Below are 19,338 nucleotides of genomic sequence, written 5' to 3' on the forward strand. Positions count from 1 at the left end.
GCTAGGAAGCTCAGCTATGCTTCATATTCTGTTTTTTGTTTCTTACGTTGATAAGGATTGTATTTCCCCTTCCTCCTTTATTTTTTGACCTTGCATTTGCCTGGTACTAGTTGTTTCTTTTTTAATTTTTTTTATTTATAAGCCCCCCCTGCTTTGAAGTAGTCTGGGATAAATAATTAAGTGCAGTTCAGTCAACTCTTTTATATGACTTTGACACATCATTTGCTGATACTATTCCTTGGTTTCCTTATTTGTCAAATGTGGATAGTTGTTCATTCTCAGGTTCTTTTACCCTTAATGAAAATTAATGAAATAGTTATAAAAATGCTTCAGAAAAGTTAAGAATATTTTCCTAATGGAGGGTGCTACTTAGATCTCTCCATACAGCTCTGCATTTTTTTTCTGGTTTCAGACTTGTAATTTGCGCATAAGTTTTAAATGACCTCTCAAGATCTTTTCTAGTTTCATGCCTAGTTGCTTTGTTTCTTTCTGCCTTTTTAGTTTTATAACGTCTTTTTAGAGAATTACTCAATTCCTATCAAGGTTCTTTCTGTTTTTCTCTTTTTTTAAAAAATTTTTTATGGTTTTTTCTTTCTGTTTTTCTCCTAAGGGTGACTTAAATTATTGTATTATTTCAGTTATTCAAATGCATTGTTTTATAAGAGCCTTTTCTCTATACTCAAACAGCATTCAAATTTAATTCTGTCAACTTGCCTTGAACTTTATTTAATGTTTTACATATAGAGGACACTCATACATAAACAATTGATTTGAAAAATCTGGTTTACAAAATGTTAGCTGTTCCCCGTCTTCGGCAGAATCTGTGAGATCCAGGCTGTTGACTGCACAACAATATCATCGTTCACGGTGAGAGAATGTGAGGGCTCGAGCAGGATGGGCTCCCGGCCACGGCGCTACCTGTTCACAGGCCACACGAACGGCAGCATTCAGATGTGGGACCTGACCACGGCCATGGACATGGTGAACAAAAGCGAAGAGAGGGGTAGGTTCCGTGCCGAGAGCTCTGCGTCGCAGGGGGAGCCTCTGACGGCAGTGATGGTAATGAGGCTGTGTTTTCCCAAGATGTAGGTGGTCCCACTGAGGAGGAGCTGCTCAAGTTACTGGATCAGTGTGACCTGAGCACATCTCGCTGCGCTACTCCTAACATCAGTCCAGCAACTTCCGTGCTCCAGCACAGCCGCCTCCGGGAGTCCAGCTCCAGGTGCGGGCGGGGGTCTGGGACTGTGTCTCAAGGTCGCTTGGTTGCTTTGGGGAAGATTGGGAGATCCCGTAATCACATAGTTGTTGGAAGCCACGTTGTTCAAGACACGTTTTTAATCAGACTTCATGTTGATATTCAGTTTTTTGGTTTTTTTTTAAATATTAATTTCTCATCTGCAAGCATATCTGATTCTTTTCATAGAAAAACACATTTTTCCTTTAACTTTTGTGACTTGCTGCCAATCTGGATGCCTTTTATGCAATCAAGAGTTCATTCAAAGGAAATTAGAAAAACCACGTCACCTTGGATAGTATGTGGAACTTTGTTCCTCTTGCCTCAGGGACGTATTGATCAGAGGGATGACATCATCTATCTAATCTTGGATTTAGTTATTACGTACTTTTAATACAGTGGCTTAGTGTATCTTCCAGCTAGCACATTTTTAACAATTCCGAAATTTGAACTAAGGACCAAATACTGATTTATATTAGTTCCGCATTAGTTTTAAAGAGTACCCCCCTCATCGCTTTTTTCAGTTATTCAGAAATCCAGCTGGACTGAATATGTATTTATTATTTTCTTTGGTAATTTGATACACGTATACCTATGCAAACACTAATACATACTATAAAGAGTTTTAATAAGTAAATTTTTATATATAGAAATTCTTTTTTTTTATTGTTTTTTTAGAGATTTTATTTATTTATTTGATAGAGATTATAAGTGGGCAGAGAGGCAGGCAGAGACAGAGGGGGAGGCAGGCTCCTGCTGAGCAGAGAGCCCGATGTGGGGCTCGATCCGAGGACCCTGGGATCATGACCTGAGCTGAATGAAGGCAGAGGCTTTAAGCCACTGAGCCACCCAGGCTCCCCTACATCATTCTTTATATAGTTAAATAATGTCTTTTCAGGTAGTTTAATGAGATAGCCCCCTGAAAAATCTCAGAAATCTAAACTGTAATTTTTAAAAACTCTCTTTCAGCCTTCAGCTCCAGCACCATGAAACCATCCACGAAGCAGCTACTTACGGCTCCATGAGGCCTTACAGAGAGAGTCCCCTGTTAGCAAGAGCGAGAAGAACTGAGAGCTTCCACAGTTACAGGGACTTCCAGACTGTTAATTTGAGCAGAAATGTAGACAGAGGTGTCCCTGAAAATGGGAACGTGGGTCCAATACAAGCCGAAGTAAAGCGGGCAACAGGGGAGTGTAATGTGTCAGAGAGAAAGTCTCCTGGAACAGAAGCGAAGAGTTTGAGAGAATCAGATGGTGGATTGGAAGTGCACAAAATAGCTGAAGGTCTAGAATCCAAGAAAAGGTCCTCAGAAGAAGAAAATGAAAATAAAGTGGAATTACGGAAGAAAGGGGGATTTGAAGGAGGAGGATTCCTTGGGAGGAAGAAAGTCCCCTATCTGGCCTCATCCCCGAGTACTTCCGACGGAGGAACAGACTCCCCCGGGACTGCGTCTCCGTCTCCTACGAAGACCACGCCATCTCCTCGGCATAAAAAAAGCGATTCTTCAGGTCAAGAATACAGCCTGTGAAGACTCACCAAAATAATTGTTTCGTTAATTTAGATGAAGGTTCACAACTTTACTGGGTTTCAGTACATTCGCTTTTACACCAAAACTTCCCAAGAAATTAAAACCGGAGTTCATTCGGTATCTTTTTAACGGAATTACCCAGAGGGAGGAGGTAAAAATAATTCTGTCTCTTCGGGCCTTTTGGAAAGTTTTTTTAGTTTTACAAGTACATTCAACGGATCATTTGTAAAGCAAGAGTCCCTTTCAGTGTTTAGCTACTCTGGATTTTGGAAGCCAAGTACTGAGTCGTACTGACCTGGGCGCACTGCACTTGGGCATCCCTGAGGGCGCAGGGACCAGCAGATGGCGCTCCTGATCTCATCGTGCTTGAGATTTGTCTCGCATCGTCCAGTGAAGCGAATCACATCAAATCTCTCTGGATAGTCTCCCAACACTTCTTGTGATTGCCATGTGTTTACCACATATTTAATGAGGTGCTATGTTTGTGAAGAATTACCTAATTCAGAAACACTATTAATGTTGACCACCAGACTACACTACGAAGTAGGCAGTCCCTTCGGATGTTTTTCTTAAATCGTGGGTCATTTTCTGATTCTCATTATTTGGAGTTCTTAAATCTTAGCAAGTGTCACCAATATTAAATACCCAAAGTCCATTTAAACTTTCTTTAAAGTTGGAGCAGTTGTCTGTGTTTGAAACAGATGAAATAAAAAATAATAATCAAGGCTAGAGCATTGCGTGCCCAGAAGGGAAACCATCCTAGTCTTCCGTCTGCCTTGTCCGATTTAGGGGCCACGTGTTTCCACCCACTGTCAATAATGAAAATAATTAAGTCAGAATGTCGCCATTTTGTTAAGCTTCTAAGACGGCAGTTCTCAACTTGTGGTTCAAGGTTTTGGCTGCTATGCAAATAATTGTTTTAAAATATATTTTGAATTATGAGACAAATTTTTTGTACCTTTTTTTTGGTTTGGAATACTTTTCAAGTTTCTGCACATAGGGCAATTGTAAATTTAAAGCATTAAGCATTTATTGGTGAATAATGTATATATTCCCCGTCAAGAAATATGAGTGAAATTGAAGTAAATTCTTTAAAGTTTACTATATTGCTAGTGGTTTCACAACACTTGTATTTATTTATCAATGAAGTCTAATAAAGTTGATTAAGACGGTGTGTTCTCGGTTTTTTAAGGAGTCGTTATGCTGTTTGAAGTACACCTACAAGGTTGGCAGGGTCTGCTTCCGGCGGTAAGAAGGGGGGCGAGCAGGGGGGAACGGAAGAGGCCGAGGCTGACTTACATTCTCCTTGAGGGGGAGGGTCGGGCCCAACCTCATTGCCATATTGCTAAGGATTTGCCATTATCTCCGTAGCCGCCTTTCCCCTTCCCACAGGCAGGTCAGAGGTGGGTGGGCGAGGAAGAAAATGAGTGAAAAAGTTTGTGCTTAACCAGCCTTCTCCAAGAGTAAGACCACGGGGTAGGGAGGAGCTGGAGACTAGGACGGAGCAAAAGCCCATAAAGAGGCAACTCGCTAAAGCACAGGTTGCCGTCTGCTACGAGGCGGCAGATCTTTGTCGTTTCTCTCACTTAGGGGAGTTTGAACCTTGATGCTGTGACGGGGGTTGGAGCCTGCCTGGCACTTTGTCGCCTGGAGCAGATGATCCCTTCTGGGCCTCAGCATTTTCCTTCTGCACCTAGCTCAGGAGGTGTTTCTGTCACTGAAAAAACTTGAGCTGAATCTATAGACTTCGCGTTTGATGAGCAACAGGAACAGAAGTAGAACTGTCATGATGAGGACAGTGTTTGCGCTAATTCTGTATTTCAGGGCGGTCTCAGAAGTACTCACACACCGGCTGCAGAGGTACTGCTCCCCTCCGTTTATAGAGGCGATCATGAGGAGAACTTGCTTAGCCCCAAGTCTTGTCACCTACCGAGCCAACTTTTGAGCCCTTCTGCCTGTTTCGGGAGCCTGTGGTCTTGTTCCTGGCTTTCTCATCAAGGCTGATACGTGGCCTTCACCTCAGGTTAGGCACGGACGCTTGGTGGGGCCTCCAGACCTGCCGAGTTGGAATCTGGTGGGTGGGATCCACGCTTTGAAAAAAGCCCCACGGTAGATTCGAAGGGACACGGATGGCTGAGGGATCAGAACATCCTATTACATGGGCTCACCCTTACCATCACCATTTATGTGTAAATTCTAACTCAGAGCTGTTAGTGTGTTTTCATAAACCGTGTTTACATTGAAAAATGAAGCAAACCATCTTGAGATGAATTTACATGTTATTTGTGTGTTGGAAATAAGCTACTCAGATGTGCCATCATTAAGTTCCTTGTCCCTGAATCACTCCATCTGGCCTGTGTTTTATTTACAGGTTGTTCGAGCTGAATTCTATTGACGACAACAGCCATGACGTTAAGATCAGCGATCAGGTACATGGACAGATTAGTATTTAGGTTTTCCATTTAGTGGAAACAACATCTCATCTATAAATAAAATTTTTAATAGAGATTATAAAAACATGGCTACACAACTCTTATCAAACCACTAATATTAGGAGTAACAGTAGTTCTGAAGCCGGGAAGGTGGTCTCTGGGAGTGGCCAGACCTGTGTCGGGAGATTTAGAACCAGTGTAAAGGGATTCGTAGAGACCTGCTCCTCCTCCCTTTGTGGTGTATCCCAGGGGCACAGTCCCTGAGCACAGCTAGCAGCTTAGCCCCTGAGCGCCTCTGGGTTGCTTTCTGCTTTTCGCTACTGGCTCTCGACACCAGAACCCCCGGATCTCCTGTAGGCTTTGAAAAGCTCAGTGGACGCCTGGGTGGCTCAGTGGGTTAAGCCTCTGCCTTCTCTCAGGTCATGATCTCAGGGTCCTGGGATCGAGCCCTGCATCGGGCTCTCTGCTCAGCAGGGAGCCTGCTTCCTCCTCTCTCTCTCTGCCTGCTGCTCCGCCTACTTGTGATCTCCGTCCATCAAATAAATAAAAATCAAGAAAAGCTCTGATGCCTCAGCCCCATGGCAGACAACTGAATCAATCCCTAGGGATGAGTCTACACGTTAGTGAGGCTGGGGACACAATACCAGCGCAAAGAACAAAATCTTGGCCTTCTCGGAAAGGTGAAAGTCAGGTTCAGAGTGTTGCAGGGGCCAATGTTCTTGATGGGAGCCTACAGGCTTTCGTCCAGCTGTGGGATCAAAATGGAAACGATGCAGTGAAACTAATTCATGTAATAACTAAATGTCTATTTAGGTTAAATGGGGAATGACTGATTTAATATAAAATCCCCTGCAGTTCTCTGTGTTCTTTAGGTTCTACGCTGTGATGGTGGTGTCCGGTGGCTCAGTTGGTTAAGCATCTGCCTTCAGCTCAGATCATGATTTCAGAGTCCTGGGGTCGAGACCTACATCCGGTTACCTGCTCTGTGGGGAGCCTGCTTCTCTCTCTGCCTCTTTCTGTTTCTCATGAATTAAAAAAAAAAAAAAAAGTAGCAATGTGAGAAAACCATTTTTAAAAAGTTTTAAATTGTGATAAAGGTATTTAGTTAATTTTTCAAAAATGAGGAAGACCTCAATCTCCTAAATCCACCTGTAACCAGCAAATCATATTTGCAGAAGAGTAGACCAAGGATAAAGATGCAAGCTTATGACTGGAAAAAAGCACTTTTCCCCTATATGCCTTAAGTAGCTCGTGTGATTCAGAAACTCAGCCTTGGTTAAGACTCATTTGTGAAGTGAGCTTTAAACTACTTGACCCAGAATCAACAAATGATATTAAAACCAGTAAACTAAATTAGCCAATCCTATGTTTCCATTTTAGGAAGTATAAAACTTGGCAAGAAAAAAAGAATCTTATAATTTGTACATCCATTGCCAAGGGCGCACAATCATTTCCGATTTGTTTGCTTGACGTAGTTCTGATGAGGGGGCAGAACTTGTGTTTAATACTGGTCTGTGCTTTTGACACTTAGAGTTGGCAAGGTTTCTTGGGAGTTGGTCAGTCTGACGAACTGTTCCTCCACAGATGTGGTGAGAGCCTCAGTACCCCAGAATCCAGAGTCTGGCTTGTTTTGGGCCAGAATAAGGTTATCCCTTATTTTACAGATTTTTGCCAGTTCAGCTTTGGGAAGGAAAATCCACCTACCCCTCAATTAACTCACAAAATGCTGTCAGACAATTGTGTATGAGACCTAGGGATTCAAAACAGTTTCCTGGGATCCTTAAAGTAGACCTTTTAAGAATAAGGAAGACATTTTTTTTTTTTTTTAAACATTGTTTTCCATGAAGAACAAACTTGAATGCCTTTAACTTTATGTTGGTAACTTGGGGAAAAAATGTCTTACAGTAGGACGTTCACCAATGACTAATCCAAATAGAGCAGATGACAGAACTTTTGACCCATGGAAATCGGAACCACGGAAAATCACCCGCTCTTAGTGACTCTCGGGCTACAACAGTGAGATCCCTGAAATGAAAGGATGCAGTACAGAGGAATAGACACGTGTAGCTACACGTAGGATTTGCATGCTTATGTATCATCTTGTGTTTATGTAGAAGTGTTAAACAATTTCAAAGCTGGAAGGAGCATAAAGTGTGCCTTTTTAAAATTCCTTGTAGGTTAATTAATTAATGCAAATATTTAACCAAGTGAACGGTGCTAAGTTAAAGATGTCAGTATTCCTGGGTAATCAGTGAATTGACAGTTTTATGGAAAGTTTTTGTAGTTTCAAAGCCATGTAAAATATTTGGGAAATAGCTCTTCAGTCCTTTTCGGAAGATTCATAAATACAAGGACAGAGGTTTACCAGTTTTTATGTCGTGCTCTGTCAAAAGGTTGGTGAAAACTTTTTTTTCCATTAAGTTTGGTAAATACTTATCCCTAAACATTGTCACGAAATTGGACTGTCAGTCCACTGTGTATCCCTCAGTGCCGTTCCGTAACTGATTCAGCTTGGCCTGAAACTTGCATTTTATTTTGTAGCTACGATCGTTGGAATTACTCCTCCAGGATCGTGTTCTGACAGGATTGAATGGGGGAAGGGACTGAAAGGAGCAGTAGTGACATCCTCTCAGAAAACCTGCTTTGTTTTTAAACTAGTAACTTCACTTACTTGTTACAACTGTGGGCCCATTTGAAATTGTCACTAATTATTCATTTAACCAATGGAGCCACTGTTGGAGCCAAGTGAAAATAATATGCTAATTTATGCTTCCACAAAGTAAGAGCAAAATAAGTATTTTCATACTGACAGGACCCCTTATTTCAGACCACCAGAAAAACAGCCCTCTATTAAGGAGGAACGATTTCAAAACCAATTCTTGTTTTGTTTTTTTTTTTAAAAAGGATTACAGAATACATATATGGTGCGTTAGTCCATGACATCCCCATGGGGATGGGGCGTGGGGCAGGCATTTCAGGTTCCTGTGATGCAAGTTTCCATCCTTCACAGGTGGGTGTCGGTGAACGTGGTGTGCTCCTTAGTCACAGAGCTGAAGCCTTTGATGGCATTCATCAGGTCCTCTTCATCCACATACTGGAAAATAAGCCAATCGCCATTGATTAGGACAGTCACTGTTAATAATAGTATTGGCCATCGGTTGATAGTTCTATCAATTTAATATAGAAAGTACTCTGTAAGTATTCTGTTAAAGGCTAACATCCTACGCTCAAAACTCTAAGGCGTGGTTTCAGACTGCCCTTCTCTTAAATTTACCTTAAAGAAAGGATCACATCACATGTACACGTGAACTGTGGACTAATCCAAAATGTCATTTGAGTGTTATGGTGCGTCATACCTCAACCTTTCTAAACCTCAGTTTTCTCATCTGTAAAGTGGGGAGATTATATTTTTCATGTTTATTTTATATTTTTATGTGTGTTTTTATATACATATATATATTATATGTATATAATACAGGGGATCCCAGGACCCCAAGATCATGACCTGAGCTGAAGGCAGAGGCTTAACCCACTGAGCCACCCAGGCGCCCCAGAACTGCTCTTTCTCCTCTAACCGCACACCAGAAGGAAGAAGGTGATGCACTTCTTTCGCTTTTTTGCTTTTTTTTTTTCTTCCTTTTTCCTTTTAGACCAATTCTGGTGTTCCCAGTCACCTTCTGCCTATCTCTTCCTTGCAGAGCGCTGGGAGGCAACAGTCCGTGAGGGACAGAAAGCGCTAAGCCATCTCTTTACCGATACCTTTTGGGCGGTGGATCAAAGGCTCTGGATGAGGAGGGTCCCGGGTGGCTCAGCCGGTGAGGCTCAGACTCTTGTTTTCGGCTCAGGTCCGGCCTCAGTGTGATGAGACTAAGCCCCACATGAGGTTCTGCGCTCAGTGGGGCGTCTGCTGGATAGTCTCTCTCTGCCTGTCCTCCCACTCATAAACGCTCTCTCCCCTGCCCTGTCTCAAATAAATAAATAAATCTTTAAAAAAAAAAAAAAAGGCTCTTGGGATGCCTGGATAGGTCGGTCACTTGGGCGTCTACCTTCAGCTCAGGTCATGATCCCAGGGTCGTGGGATCCAGTCCCACATCAAGCTCCCTGCTCAGCGGGGAGCCTGCTTCTCCCTCTGCCTGCTCTGCCTGCTGCTTCCCCTGCTTGTGTTCTCACTTGCTCTCTCTCTGACAAATAAAATCTTTTTTTGAAAAAAGGCTCTGGATAAGGAAGTCAACTCACCAGTCCACTGTCGTGGCCCATGATGGTTTCCCACAGCGAGTCATCAATCAAGACCTTCTTGTCTTGAATGTCCGTGAGCTGGCTGGCGCTGCGGTGGAGGGAGCCTTGGGAATAGGTGCGGGTGCCTCGGCTCTGACTTGGGATCCGGAGGACGGATATGCTCCGGTTACTCCTAATGCTGATGGGTGTCCCAGACCGGGGGATTCTGGTGTTAGCTAACCCCTGAAAAGAAAGTCGCTGCTGGTAATTAGAGTCTCAAGAAAATGGGCTTGAAATACGACAGAAAATTGTGTGTCACACATTGTCAGTGAAGGAACACACCGTATCCCACTGCAGAACTTAGCTTATCTGCAACACTGTGGCCCCTGGTTTCTTGGGAAGGGTGAGATGATGAAGTAATAGTCATGTTAGACACCCAATGTTCTTAGCACCTGGAGAGTTCATGCCCTAGTGCTCTGACTGTTGTTCCCTGTAGGTAAGAGCTGCTGCTTTGCAAAGTGGTGGGTGCAGGAGGTAGAGGTGGGGTGTACAAAGTCATCCCTTCATGGGACGTGTCCCCACGGAGCCTGTGTCTTGAGATCAATGCTTTCCCAGAGCAACGTTAATAATGGTCTCTCCTGTACCCCTGGGGCTAATAATGCATTATATGTTTATAAAAAATAAAAAATTATTAAAAAATTAAAAGTATTAATGGTCTCTCCTGGTTGCCAAGTGAGCGCGGTTGTGTTATATTTCAAAATTCCTGGATTTGTGTAGGGAAATGGACTCTTCCCACCGTCTGTTCTCATTCATATTGTTCTATTTGTTGTAAGATTCAGCCTTAAAAATAAATCAGGTCCAGTATTAACATCAGAAAGACAAAGGCACTACATGGGCAGAACCTAGAAGGTGCTGTAAGAGAACCGAGCTACTGTAAACGTCTGAGGTTTGATTTAGCTCGTCCAATCAGTGGAATGTTCCTGCTTTCCATTGTGCAGTCAACACATCACACAGAAGATCACGCGTTCATGCAGCACACGGAGGTACCTCAAAGTGCATGGTGTAACTTTTTAGGGTCACATTGCTTGACACATCAGATATATCGGCCACAGAGTCAAACTGAGAACAAATGGGGAGGCATCAGTTAGTGTTTGGAACAAACAAAATGACTGTAAAACAAATTCTTTGTTTCTCCAATGATAGCATAATCACACAATCATTCTGAGAGGCATCTCAGGGTGTGTGTGTGTGTGTGTGTGTGTGTGTGTGTGTGTTGCAGGGATAGCTCTCACCCACCTCCCCAAGTGAAAAGAAACAGTCTGAAACAGTGAGCAGGTGAATCCCACCTGGTCCCATTCAGAATCTTAGCCATTGTTTCTGGAGCTCAGGGACACCAACAATGGCTCTTTATTTTGCTCTACTAATGCGAATTCTTCTCTCTTTTGTTTGACTAACTTTCACTAATATTCTTGCAACTTTGCGAGAACGGTTTACTTTCAACATTTTTTTTTAAAGCATTAGAAGGTTTGCAAGTGCGTGTTATTACCTGGGTAGGATTAATTTAGGATATTTCAGTGGGTTCCGGCATATGGCCCAGGGTCCTGGGACACTCCAGATTTCACTCCTGCTAACCCTCCAGGACCTGTGACTGACACTCTCAATACTGAAGATGAGCGAGTGTGGGGACCCGGAGCTGCTGGTGGCCTGCCGGTCCCCACCAGCCCTTTCCCTCTTCACGCCTCCCTTAGCCACTGAGCAAAAGTTAACCCATTGGGAGCCACTCTGCTTCTCCCCAGTGGCAAGGAGTATATGGGAAGAGGGTGTCCCAATTCCTTGGTCTGCCCATCCCAGTTGAAGTCCAAGTCTAGTCCCAGAGACAACTTGGCCTTCTTTTGCAGGGACTAAAAGCAATAATCAGCAGCCCTCACCTGCTTTGTTTTGTTTTTCCATGTTTTTTAATTTTTTCATGATAAATACACTTCACAAGAGATCTACTCTCTTAGCAGACTGGCAATATAGTATCGTTATCTATAGGGACAGTGCCGTATAGCAGATCTCTAGGATGTCGTCATCTTGCAGAACTGAACCTTTATAAAACCTGCTAATAAGCAATTCCCCATTTCCCTCTCCCCACCTTGGCAACCACCATATTTTGCTTCCATGAATCTGGCTATTTTAGATCCCTCATATGAGTGGAATCATGGAATCCCCCCAACCTGTTTCCATCAGTTACAAGACTATACACACCCTTTCCAGGAATTGTATTCTATGTATTTTATTTTTAGTTCATTTATGGCTATTCTCAGGCTTTACTGAGCATCTGACTTCCGGGGTGCTGGTTGACGTAGCAGATACTTTGGTTTCTTTCTCAGAGCTTCAGGTCCTGCTTCTATGTGATGCTGAAACTGACAGTTCATGGGCCACGCTTTGATGAAACAAAGCTTGACAAGACTCATGAGAACCGTGAGCAACGGCACCATCCAGAGTAACTTCCTGCTGAAATGATGTGATTGCTTCTTGATCCCTCAGTTAGGCAAGTGGACAAAACTGGATTCCTCCTCGGGAAGGGTAATGAGGCAGAAGTGCCTGCCTATAGGGTTTGGGTCAAGAAACAGGAGATTTGATCTCTGAAAGGAGTTACAATAACGGAATGTGGGGAAGTTTTCTGGAAGCACACCTCACATGACAGAGTAGAGGAACCCAGCAGAGCTCCAGAGTGTCTCTTCCACGTTCTCCATGCGCCCCCTATGGCCCAGGGTTGATTTAGCTGGTCTCCACAGACTAGAGAGATCTCAGGTCTTCTGGGCTCTTCCATGTTCTTCTGAACTCCAGAAGTGGTGGTGCTTCTTTCATCTAAGAACATGGCTTCCTCAGAGAGAGAGTTCCTCTTCAACAAGGGAAAACTGTAAAGTAACTGCTCTTCAATGAGAATCTTCTAATGAACATACACTGAATAGTAGCACATGGCCAATGGTCTGAGTTGGCCATTCAATATTCATTCATTTCACAAATATTTGTGGAATATCTGTGATATGCCGGGCACTGTTCTGGGTATTGGGGTACAACAGTAAATGACCCACAAAATCCTGCCTTTGAGCAGCTCACATTCTCTTTGAGGAGTCAGAGAACCATATCTGCTATGGTTATCTTGTGGTGATGGCACAATGGAAGTAGACTAGGAAGCTAGGGAATTTAATTTCACATGGAAGGGAATGTGACATTTGTGCAGGGACCTGTAGGAAGTGAGAGTGGAAGCCACCCGAGAGAAGAGCAGGAGCGAGGCCCAGGGGGAGGAGCTTGATGTGCTCAGGGAGGAAGGAGACTTGGAGAGCGAAGAGTGGGAGGAGGTAGGGTTGGTGAGTGCTGAGGACCAGATGATGGGGACGTTGTCTTGGCTTCTCCACCACCAAGACACTGTCCCATGGCTAGACACAAACCATGGTCTCAGAGGGATGACAGTCTTTGTGCCCACACTTCCACTACTTGGGCATGATATGGCTTTGTCAGAGCCTTAACCACTGTTTGTTGCCGCGTCGTGGAAGGTGAAGCGATCTGGATGGCAGGCGATTCACTCATTTCTATTTTTTTAAAGTGTTGCAACTCAACTGGTTTGACTGGGCTTCTGTGCTTAATTCTGGTGCTGCTGTGATACTATGATTTATAATAAATATATATTTGGTCCCCTTGGAATTTCTTGAGGAGAGCCACAAGGTGTCTTTTGTTATGTTAATGAGTGACTTTTGGATCCACCTAAGGCTGGTTGTCAGGAGAACCAACCCTGTGATTAGAGCTTTGGGAATTTCAGTTCTCACTCATACTCCCAGCTCCACCTCTAGGGAGGGGAGAGAGACTGGAGGTTGAATTAGCAGCTAGTAGCCAATGATCTGATCAATCACACCTAAGTGATAAAGCCTCCATTGCTGGGGTGTAAGAGCTTCTGGGCTGGTGAACCCTGGAGGTGCTGGGAGTGGCAAGCTCAGAGGGTGAGGAAGCCCCGCAGCATCCCCCCCACCCCGCCCCGCCCTACACAGCTCTTCCATCTGGCCCTTCCTGAGTTCTATCCTTTTGTAATAAACTGATAATCCAGTAAGTGAAATGTTTCTCTGAGTTCTGTGAGCTATTCTTGCAAACCAATTGAACCCAAGGAGGGGCGATTGCGAATTCCAGTCTGTAGCTGGTCTGTCAGAAGCCCGGTGGCAGCCTGGACTTGTGACTGGTGTCTAAAGTTGAGGGGCGGGGATAGTCTTGGAGAACTGAACCCTTGATTTGTAAAATCTGACACCATCTCTCAGTAGAGTTAGAACTGAGTTGAATCGTAGGACACCCAGCTCGTGTCTGAGAACTGCTTATTGTGGAAGAACTTCCCCCTCCAACGGTGGAAGTGGTAATCAGAGTGGTCATCAGCTAAAACTCGCTGCACAGGCTGGCCATGAACTCAACCTTTGCACAAACTGGGCGAAAGGAGATTTCTCAGGCAGATGTCGCCCTTTGGATGCACGGCTTGGGAAGGACTGGCACCTGGTGGGAATTAGGATTTGTAGCCTTTCCTCCTCCCGATAGACCCAGCCCCACACCAGAGTGCAACTTTAGTTCCAATCACCTTTTACCCTGTCGTCGAGTGCTTTGGGCCAGGATCCGCCTGCACTACCACACGTGTGGCCTCACCCCCAAACCTTTGCCTGACCTCCTATCTTGGGAGCGGGCGGGTGGGAGCTATGAGAAGCCACTCACCCCCAGTGGCCCGGGTGTCAGAGGCCGGGGACAAACTGAGCACTGCCTGCAATTTAGTTTCTCCCTAGATTCCCCCTTTTTTTGTTAGCCCCCAAACCAAGTTGCACAGTTAAATAACCTATAAGTTCCCTGGGTGATTTCGATATGCAGCTCTTCTCCCCCATCCCCTGATTTACAGTGTTAGAGCAGAAACAGTCACTCCTGGTTGCACCAGAGAATAGCTTTTGGAGTTTAACAAAAGAATGTGAATCCCCAGGCCCCACCTGAAAGCAATGGAATCAGAGTTGCTGGGATAAGGCCCAAGCAATGGCTTTTTTAAAAACCTCCCGGAGGCCAGGGTGGGAGGGGGGCGGGGCGCTGGGTGGCTGAGTGGGTTAAGCCTCTGCTTTGGCTCAGGTCATGATCCCAGGATCCTGGGATGGAGCCCCACATCGGGCTCCTTGCTCAGCAGGGAGTCTACTTCCCTCTTCTCTCTCTCTGCCTGCCTCTCTGCCTACTTGTGATCTCAGTCTATCAAATAAATAAATAAAATCTTTGAAAAAACAAAACAAAACTTCCCAAGTATCTTTGTCCCTTTGAGCTGCTTTAACAGAATCCCATAGACTGGCTAGCGTATAAACAACAGAAATTATTTCTCAAGTTCTGGAGGCTGGGAAGTCCAAGTTCAAGATGGCGGCCCATGGAGTGTCAGGTCGGTGCCTGCTTCCTGGTTCACAGACGGACATCTTCGTGTCTTCTTGCTGTGTCTTCCCATGGAGGAAGGGACGAGAAAGCTCTCTGGTGGTCTCTCCCATAAGGTCTCTATTAGCCTTTTTCGGACCCTGTATTTTATCGAACATAACTGTCTTCAAGCCCCTTGTTACCATGACTCCGGAAATATTTCCCTCTACATAACCGCAAGTATTCCAGCCCAGTGATAGGGAAACGGGGCCCGGCGTCGGAGACCTACCATGTGGGTTTCCCCCGGTGGATAGACACTCAGCGGAGACATTCTCTTCTGAATAGGCACTAAGGGAGGCCTCTCTCTGATATATGGCTCTTTGTGGATTTTTCTTTGTAGTATCAGAGACAGAAAAATGGCCAGCAGGATCAAGCCCAGCATCGCCATTAACACGATGAACCATAACTCGCTATAGAACTCGGTGCTTTTGCTCCCCGATCCTCTCTTTTCTCCAGGAGTCGTCAGAACCAGGCCTGCGAAACCCAGGGACGGGAAAGAGAAATGTTATTTCAGAAGGCAGTTTCGTGATCCCTTGCCCCGATGTTTGATAGTAAATTGGAAAGGAGTTTAAAGCAGTTTGTCTCCCGGTGCTTGTCTGTACTTGTGTTCAGGCTGGGAAAATGGTGCCGAGTGTGGCAGGGAGACGCTTATAGCCCTCGGGAGACCTCTGGGACACAGCTCGGGGTGGAAATCACTGCTGCCTTTGCACGCTTCCTGGGAAAGGCAGGGGGAGGGGGGGAGAAGATCCTAAGGGGGGGGGGGGTGGTCACCAAAGTAACCTTGAGGAGTGCCTGCCTCACAGTCGTGTGCCCTGAGTGCAAAGTGGACTTTGGGCAGTGGACTCTCGCCACGGCCCAGCTTTACCACTGTCACCGCAGAGAACTTTCTGGACACATCTCTTCAAAGCTGAGGAGATCCCAGCCCCTCACTTCATGGTCCTGGGACGTTTGGTCCAAATTGGATTAGAAACCCCAGACCCCGTTTTCTATTGTGATGTTGACAGTCTGTGCTTGCCAACATGTTATCGTCCGATGTCCCACACCCTGGCCTCTCCGTGACACAGCAACTGTGGGAGTCATCACTCAAGTACCCCCAGAGAGCTTCCCCTGGAAAGATACCCTTTGGCCACAGGACCTCTTACTCTCGATTTCTGTTCAAGTGTCCCAAGTTCGGGCGATGTGATTCTTTGCACGCGAGCTAATCACAGCAGCTCATGTTCAATGAGCAACTATTCACCCTGCACTGAGCCCATAGCTCTCATGTCTGTGGGTGTACAGAAAGCTGCAAGAGCTGGGGCAGACAGGAGACAGGCTCACGGAGCTCCCTGCAGGGCAGCAGTGCTGTCCAGCAAACGGGGTAGGAGCCCAAGCAGGGCTCAGAGATCATCTCCAGCCCAGCCACTTGCTGGGGCCATTGGCGGGGATGTCACGGGAAGTCACTCAACGAAGAGGGCTGCACCCTCTCAGCAGAAGGGAGAAGGGGAAGGGACAAGAGCTGAGGAGAAATGTGTTTTGTTTTGCAGAACGAACAGTTCCAGCCCAGGGAACAACCGAGCAGGTGTTTCGCCCGAGAGCCCTTACGTGAGCCCGTTGGAACAGGCCTGGAGGGGCACCAGCGCAGACAGATGCCCCCTGGAGTTGTCCCGAAGTCATCTTTAGCTCATTGTAACACTGAGATCTCTTTCTAAGGGTGGAGTTTTCTGTCGTGTTTTGAACATATGGTGTTGGCCCTAGCACGTCTATGTGCAAGGCATGTCCAACTGAACCAGAAGTGCCTCTGCAACCCCCCGCCCCCGCGCCCACCCCTAATGCACTGAGTCAAAGCTCCCTGTACGAACCTCCCTGTCTCCTTACTTGTAACAAGTAAGTTTTTTGCTTTCAACACTTCCTCTAAATGTGCTCAGTTTGATGTACCCCAAGGAGCAAACCCTTGACTGGGGTGACAGGGCGGGCTCAGAAGCCCGTGGACACAGCAGCAGGCACACAGGCTTGGCAGGGGCGGGGGGGGTTTGCTGGGAGCCAGAGCTCCAGCGCAGGTGCCTGTGGCCCAAAGCAGGAAGGGGAACAGACACAGAGGCCAGGGCCTCCCCGCTATCGGCACCGAGTCCCCCTTTGCAGCTCCTCAAGGACAGGGCGGTGGGGGCGGCTGTTGGACACTTGACACCCACACTTTCAGTGGAAGGGAAGGGGAGGGCTTCAGAATCGGGGTGAGGAGGTTTAAGAGAGAGAGAGAGAAGGTGACTGAGATAGAATTTCGAGCTTCCTAAGAGGAGCCGCACGACTTGGCTAATCCTAACTGGACTTCCCATAGCTCTGTGGTGATACAAGTTGCTCCGCTCCACCATCTCAGAAGTAAAGAGTCGAAGCTCTGCCAAGTTCCAGCAGATAGGAATTCCCCTAATTAGGAATCAATGTGTGTTGTCTGAATTAAAACAAAGCGTAACAAAACATAAAACCGACAACCTTGGTTGTTTGCGGGAAGAGCTGAATTTCCTCTGTGTGGCGCGGGGCTGGAACGCCAGAAACAGATCTGATGGGCCCAGTGGGCCCCTTGCTTGGGAGGACACAGGGAATGTAGGGCAGCCTGCCTGAGGGAAGCTGCAGAAAGCAAACAGCCCTCGGAACAGGAGGAGGGAAATGAGGATGGCCAGACTTTGGCGCTTCAAGGCTGCCTCAGGGAAGGGAACAGGAACATTTTAAAAGTTACCTCACAAAATTAAAGCTGACTATGGGTATTAGTTGGACAATACATCTTGGAATTTTTTTCATAACTTCTCACTGTCCTCGGTGTTCCTTCTCTCACCCATGGAAACCTCTGCTTGTATTCAAGAACCGAATACAGGCTTCCGCTCTTTTAAGGAGAGGTTAAAATCAGGATGGTGTATATGTTAAAATTTTAAAAACAAATTAAAAACAAAGTAAAAAAAATTTAAAAATTAAAAAAAAAAATCAGTTTTCTTTTTAAAGTCCCTTTGATTTCAGGGGACCTCACCCATCACCTGGGAGCTTCAGGGTCAGGGTAGGAACTTCAGTGGCTGACTCGACTTCAAAGAAAAACCCCAGTGGTGTCAGAGGAGGCCCCTGACTGGGGACTGCCCTCCCCAGGGAAGGCGTACTTGCCCCCAGCTAGGAGACTGGATGGACTGGATTCCGAGGGGGCTCAATCTAGGTTATGGGTTTTGCTCAACTCTTCATCCGGGTCCTCTGTATCAAAATCATTGGGTGGAGCTTGTTTATTTTGTTTGCTTTTTGATTTTTAAAATCTGATTATAGTTGACACACAATGCGATGGGCAGGGCTTGTTGAAAGAGCAGCTTCTTGGGCCCTACTGACTCTGGATCTCTGCCAGGGGCCTGGGAAACCATGTAATGCACAAGAACCCGGAGATGACTCTTCTGCACACTTAAATTTCAGAACAGCTGCTCAAGAAAAAGGATGGGACCAGGGGTCAGCAGAGAAACCATGTTCCAATTCTCATCTTAGCGATGAGCTTGTGGACATTCTTGGGTAAGTTCTGATGTGCCTTAGGCCTCCATTGGTCCACTCCACTTGTGGAAACATTGGAGTTGCTAAAAGAATACCAAATAGAGGCCCTGGGTGGCTTAGTGGCTTAAACATCTGACTCTTGATTTAGATTCAGTTCATGATCTTAGGGTCCTGAGATCATGAGATCAAGCCCCGAGTTGGATATGGAGCCTGCATTAAGAATCTCGCTTTCCCCCACCCCTGCCTCTCATCCTCTCTAAAAAAACCCAAAAACCAAAAACCAAATAAAGTCTACTCTAATCTACAACAGCTATGAAACAAAATAAGATAGACTATGTGGAATTGTGTTAGGTATTGTACAAAATTGTACATGGCATCCAGACATGTTAAGTCTGGAATCATAGAATTTTATTTATATATATATATGCATATATATATATATACATATATATATATATATATATGTATATATATATATATTTAGTGATTGAAATTATCCTTGATAACAATATGTATGTTTACCTGTGTCTCAGAATTTGTGGACATTTGTATTAAAAAATCCTAACTATACATGCGTACAAATTTGATATGATATTAGTTACTGGAATTTAAAATAAGGTATCAGTCCCAGTTATGTTCTAATGGAAAAGATCTGGCATTTCTCTAACTTGCCCTTTGAAACTGTAAAGTATTACATGTGTTAGATTCAGAGATTGTAGGTAGAACTCAATTTAAAAGATGCTCCATAAAAATTACAATTTCATCTCTTCAGCTAAATTACTTGGTAATAACAATCAATCATAATCTTTTACAGAGAATACAAGAGAGAAATCTCTCCAATTCACCATTTTAGGCTCTGAATCTATAATATTATCTCTATGATCAACACATATTGGCATTAGAGTATTTTCTCTCTTCCTCTGATTTCTTTTCTCTGACTTCCTCTATAAAGCACTTTTTTGGTAAACACAGTCCTTTAGCTCTTAACCGAC

General features: G+C 45.1%; 2 protein-coding genes and 1 long non-coding RNA gene across 4 annotated transcripts in view; 2 read left to right on the top strand and 1 right to left on the bottom strand.

Moving 5' to 3' along the window:
• The window catches only part of KCTD3 (potassium channel tetramerization domain containing 3), a 49,680-nt gene extending 45,744 nt beyond the window's left edge, over positions 1 to 3,936 (top strand). Inside the window, exons 16-18 of one of the 2 annotated variants that reach the window (XM_059413330.1) lie at positions 819 to 1,003; positions 1,084 to 1,222; positions 2,204 to 3,936. In XM_059413330.1, the coding sequence (XP_059269313.1) occupies positions 819 to 1,003; positions 1,084 to 1,222; positions 2,204 to 2,762 (883 nt within the window). In that variant the 3' untranslated portion in view covers positions 2,763 to 3,936. The remainder of the gene's footprint in view (positions 1 to 818; positions 1,004 to 1,083; positions 1,223 to 2,203) is intronic. The other variant, XM_059413331.1, reaches the window with a different exon arrangement.
• Positions 3,937 to 3,952: 16 nt separating this feature from the next.
• On the top strand, positions 3,953 to 9,534 carry LOC132025700 (uncharacterized). Its single transcript, XR_009406669.1, has 6 exons — positions 3,953 to 4,010; positions 4,587 to 4,785; positions 5,134 to 5,191; positions 8,673 to 8,789; positions 8,893 to 9,009; positions 9,406 to 9,534. It is a non-coding gene; the product is annotated as an uncharacterized LOC132025700 (long non-coding RNA).
• USH2A (usherin) overlaps positions 8,199 to 19,338 on the bottom strand; it is a 673,955-nt gene continuing 662,815 nt past the window's right edge. The window contains exons 69-71 of the mRNA XM_059413329.1: positions 15,090 to 15,334; positions 9,431 to 9,652; positions 8,199 to 8,288 (exon numbers count right to left, since the gene is read on the bottom strand). Of these exons, the coding sequence (XP_059269312.1) occupies positions 8,199 to 8,288; positions 9,431 to 9,652; positions 15,090 to 15,334 (557 nt within the window). The remainder of the gene's footprint in view (positions 8,289 to 9,430; positions 9,653 to 15,089; positions 15,335 to 19,338) is intronic.

Source organism: Mustela nigripes, chromosome 10 (assembly GCF_022355385.1).
Source record: "Mustela nigripes isolate SB6536 chromosome 10, MUSNIG.SB6536, whole genome shotgun sequence".
NCBI classification, from domain to species: Eukaryota; Metazoa; Chordata; class Mammalia; order Carnivora; family Mustelidae; genus Mustela; species Mustela nigripes.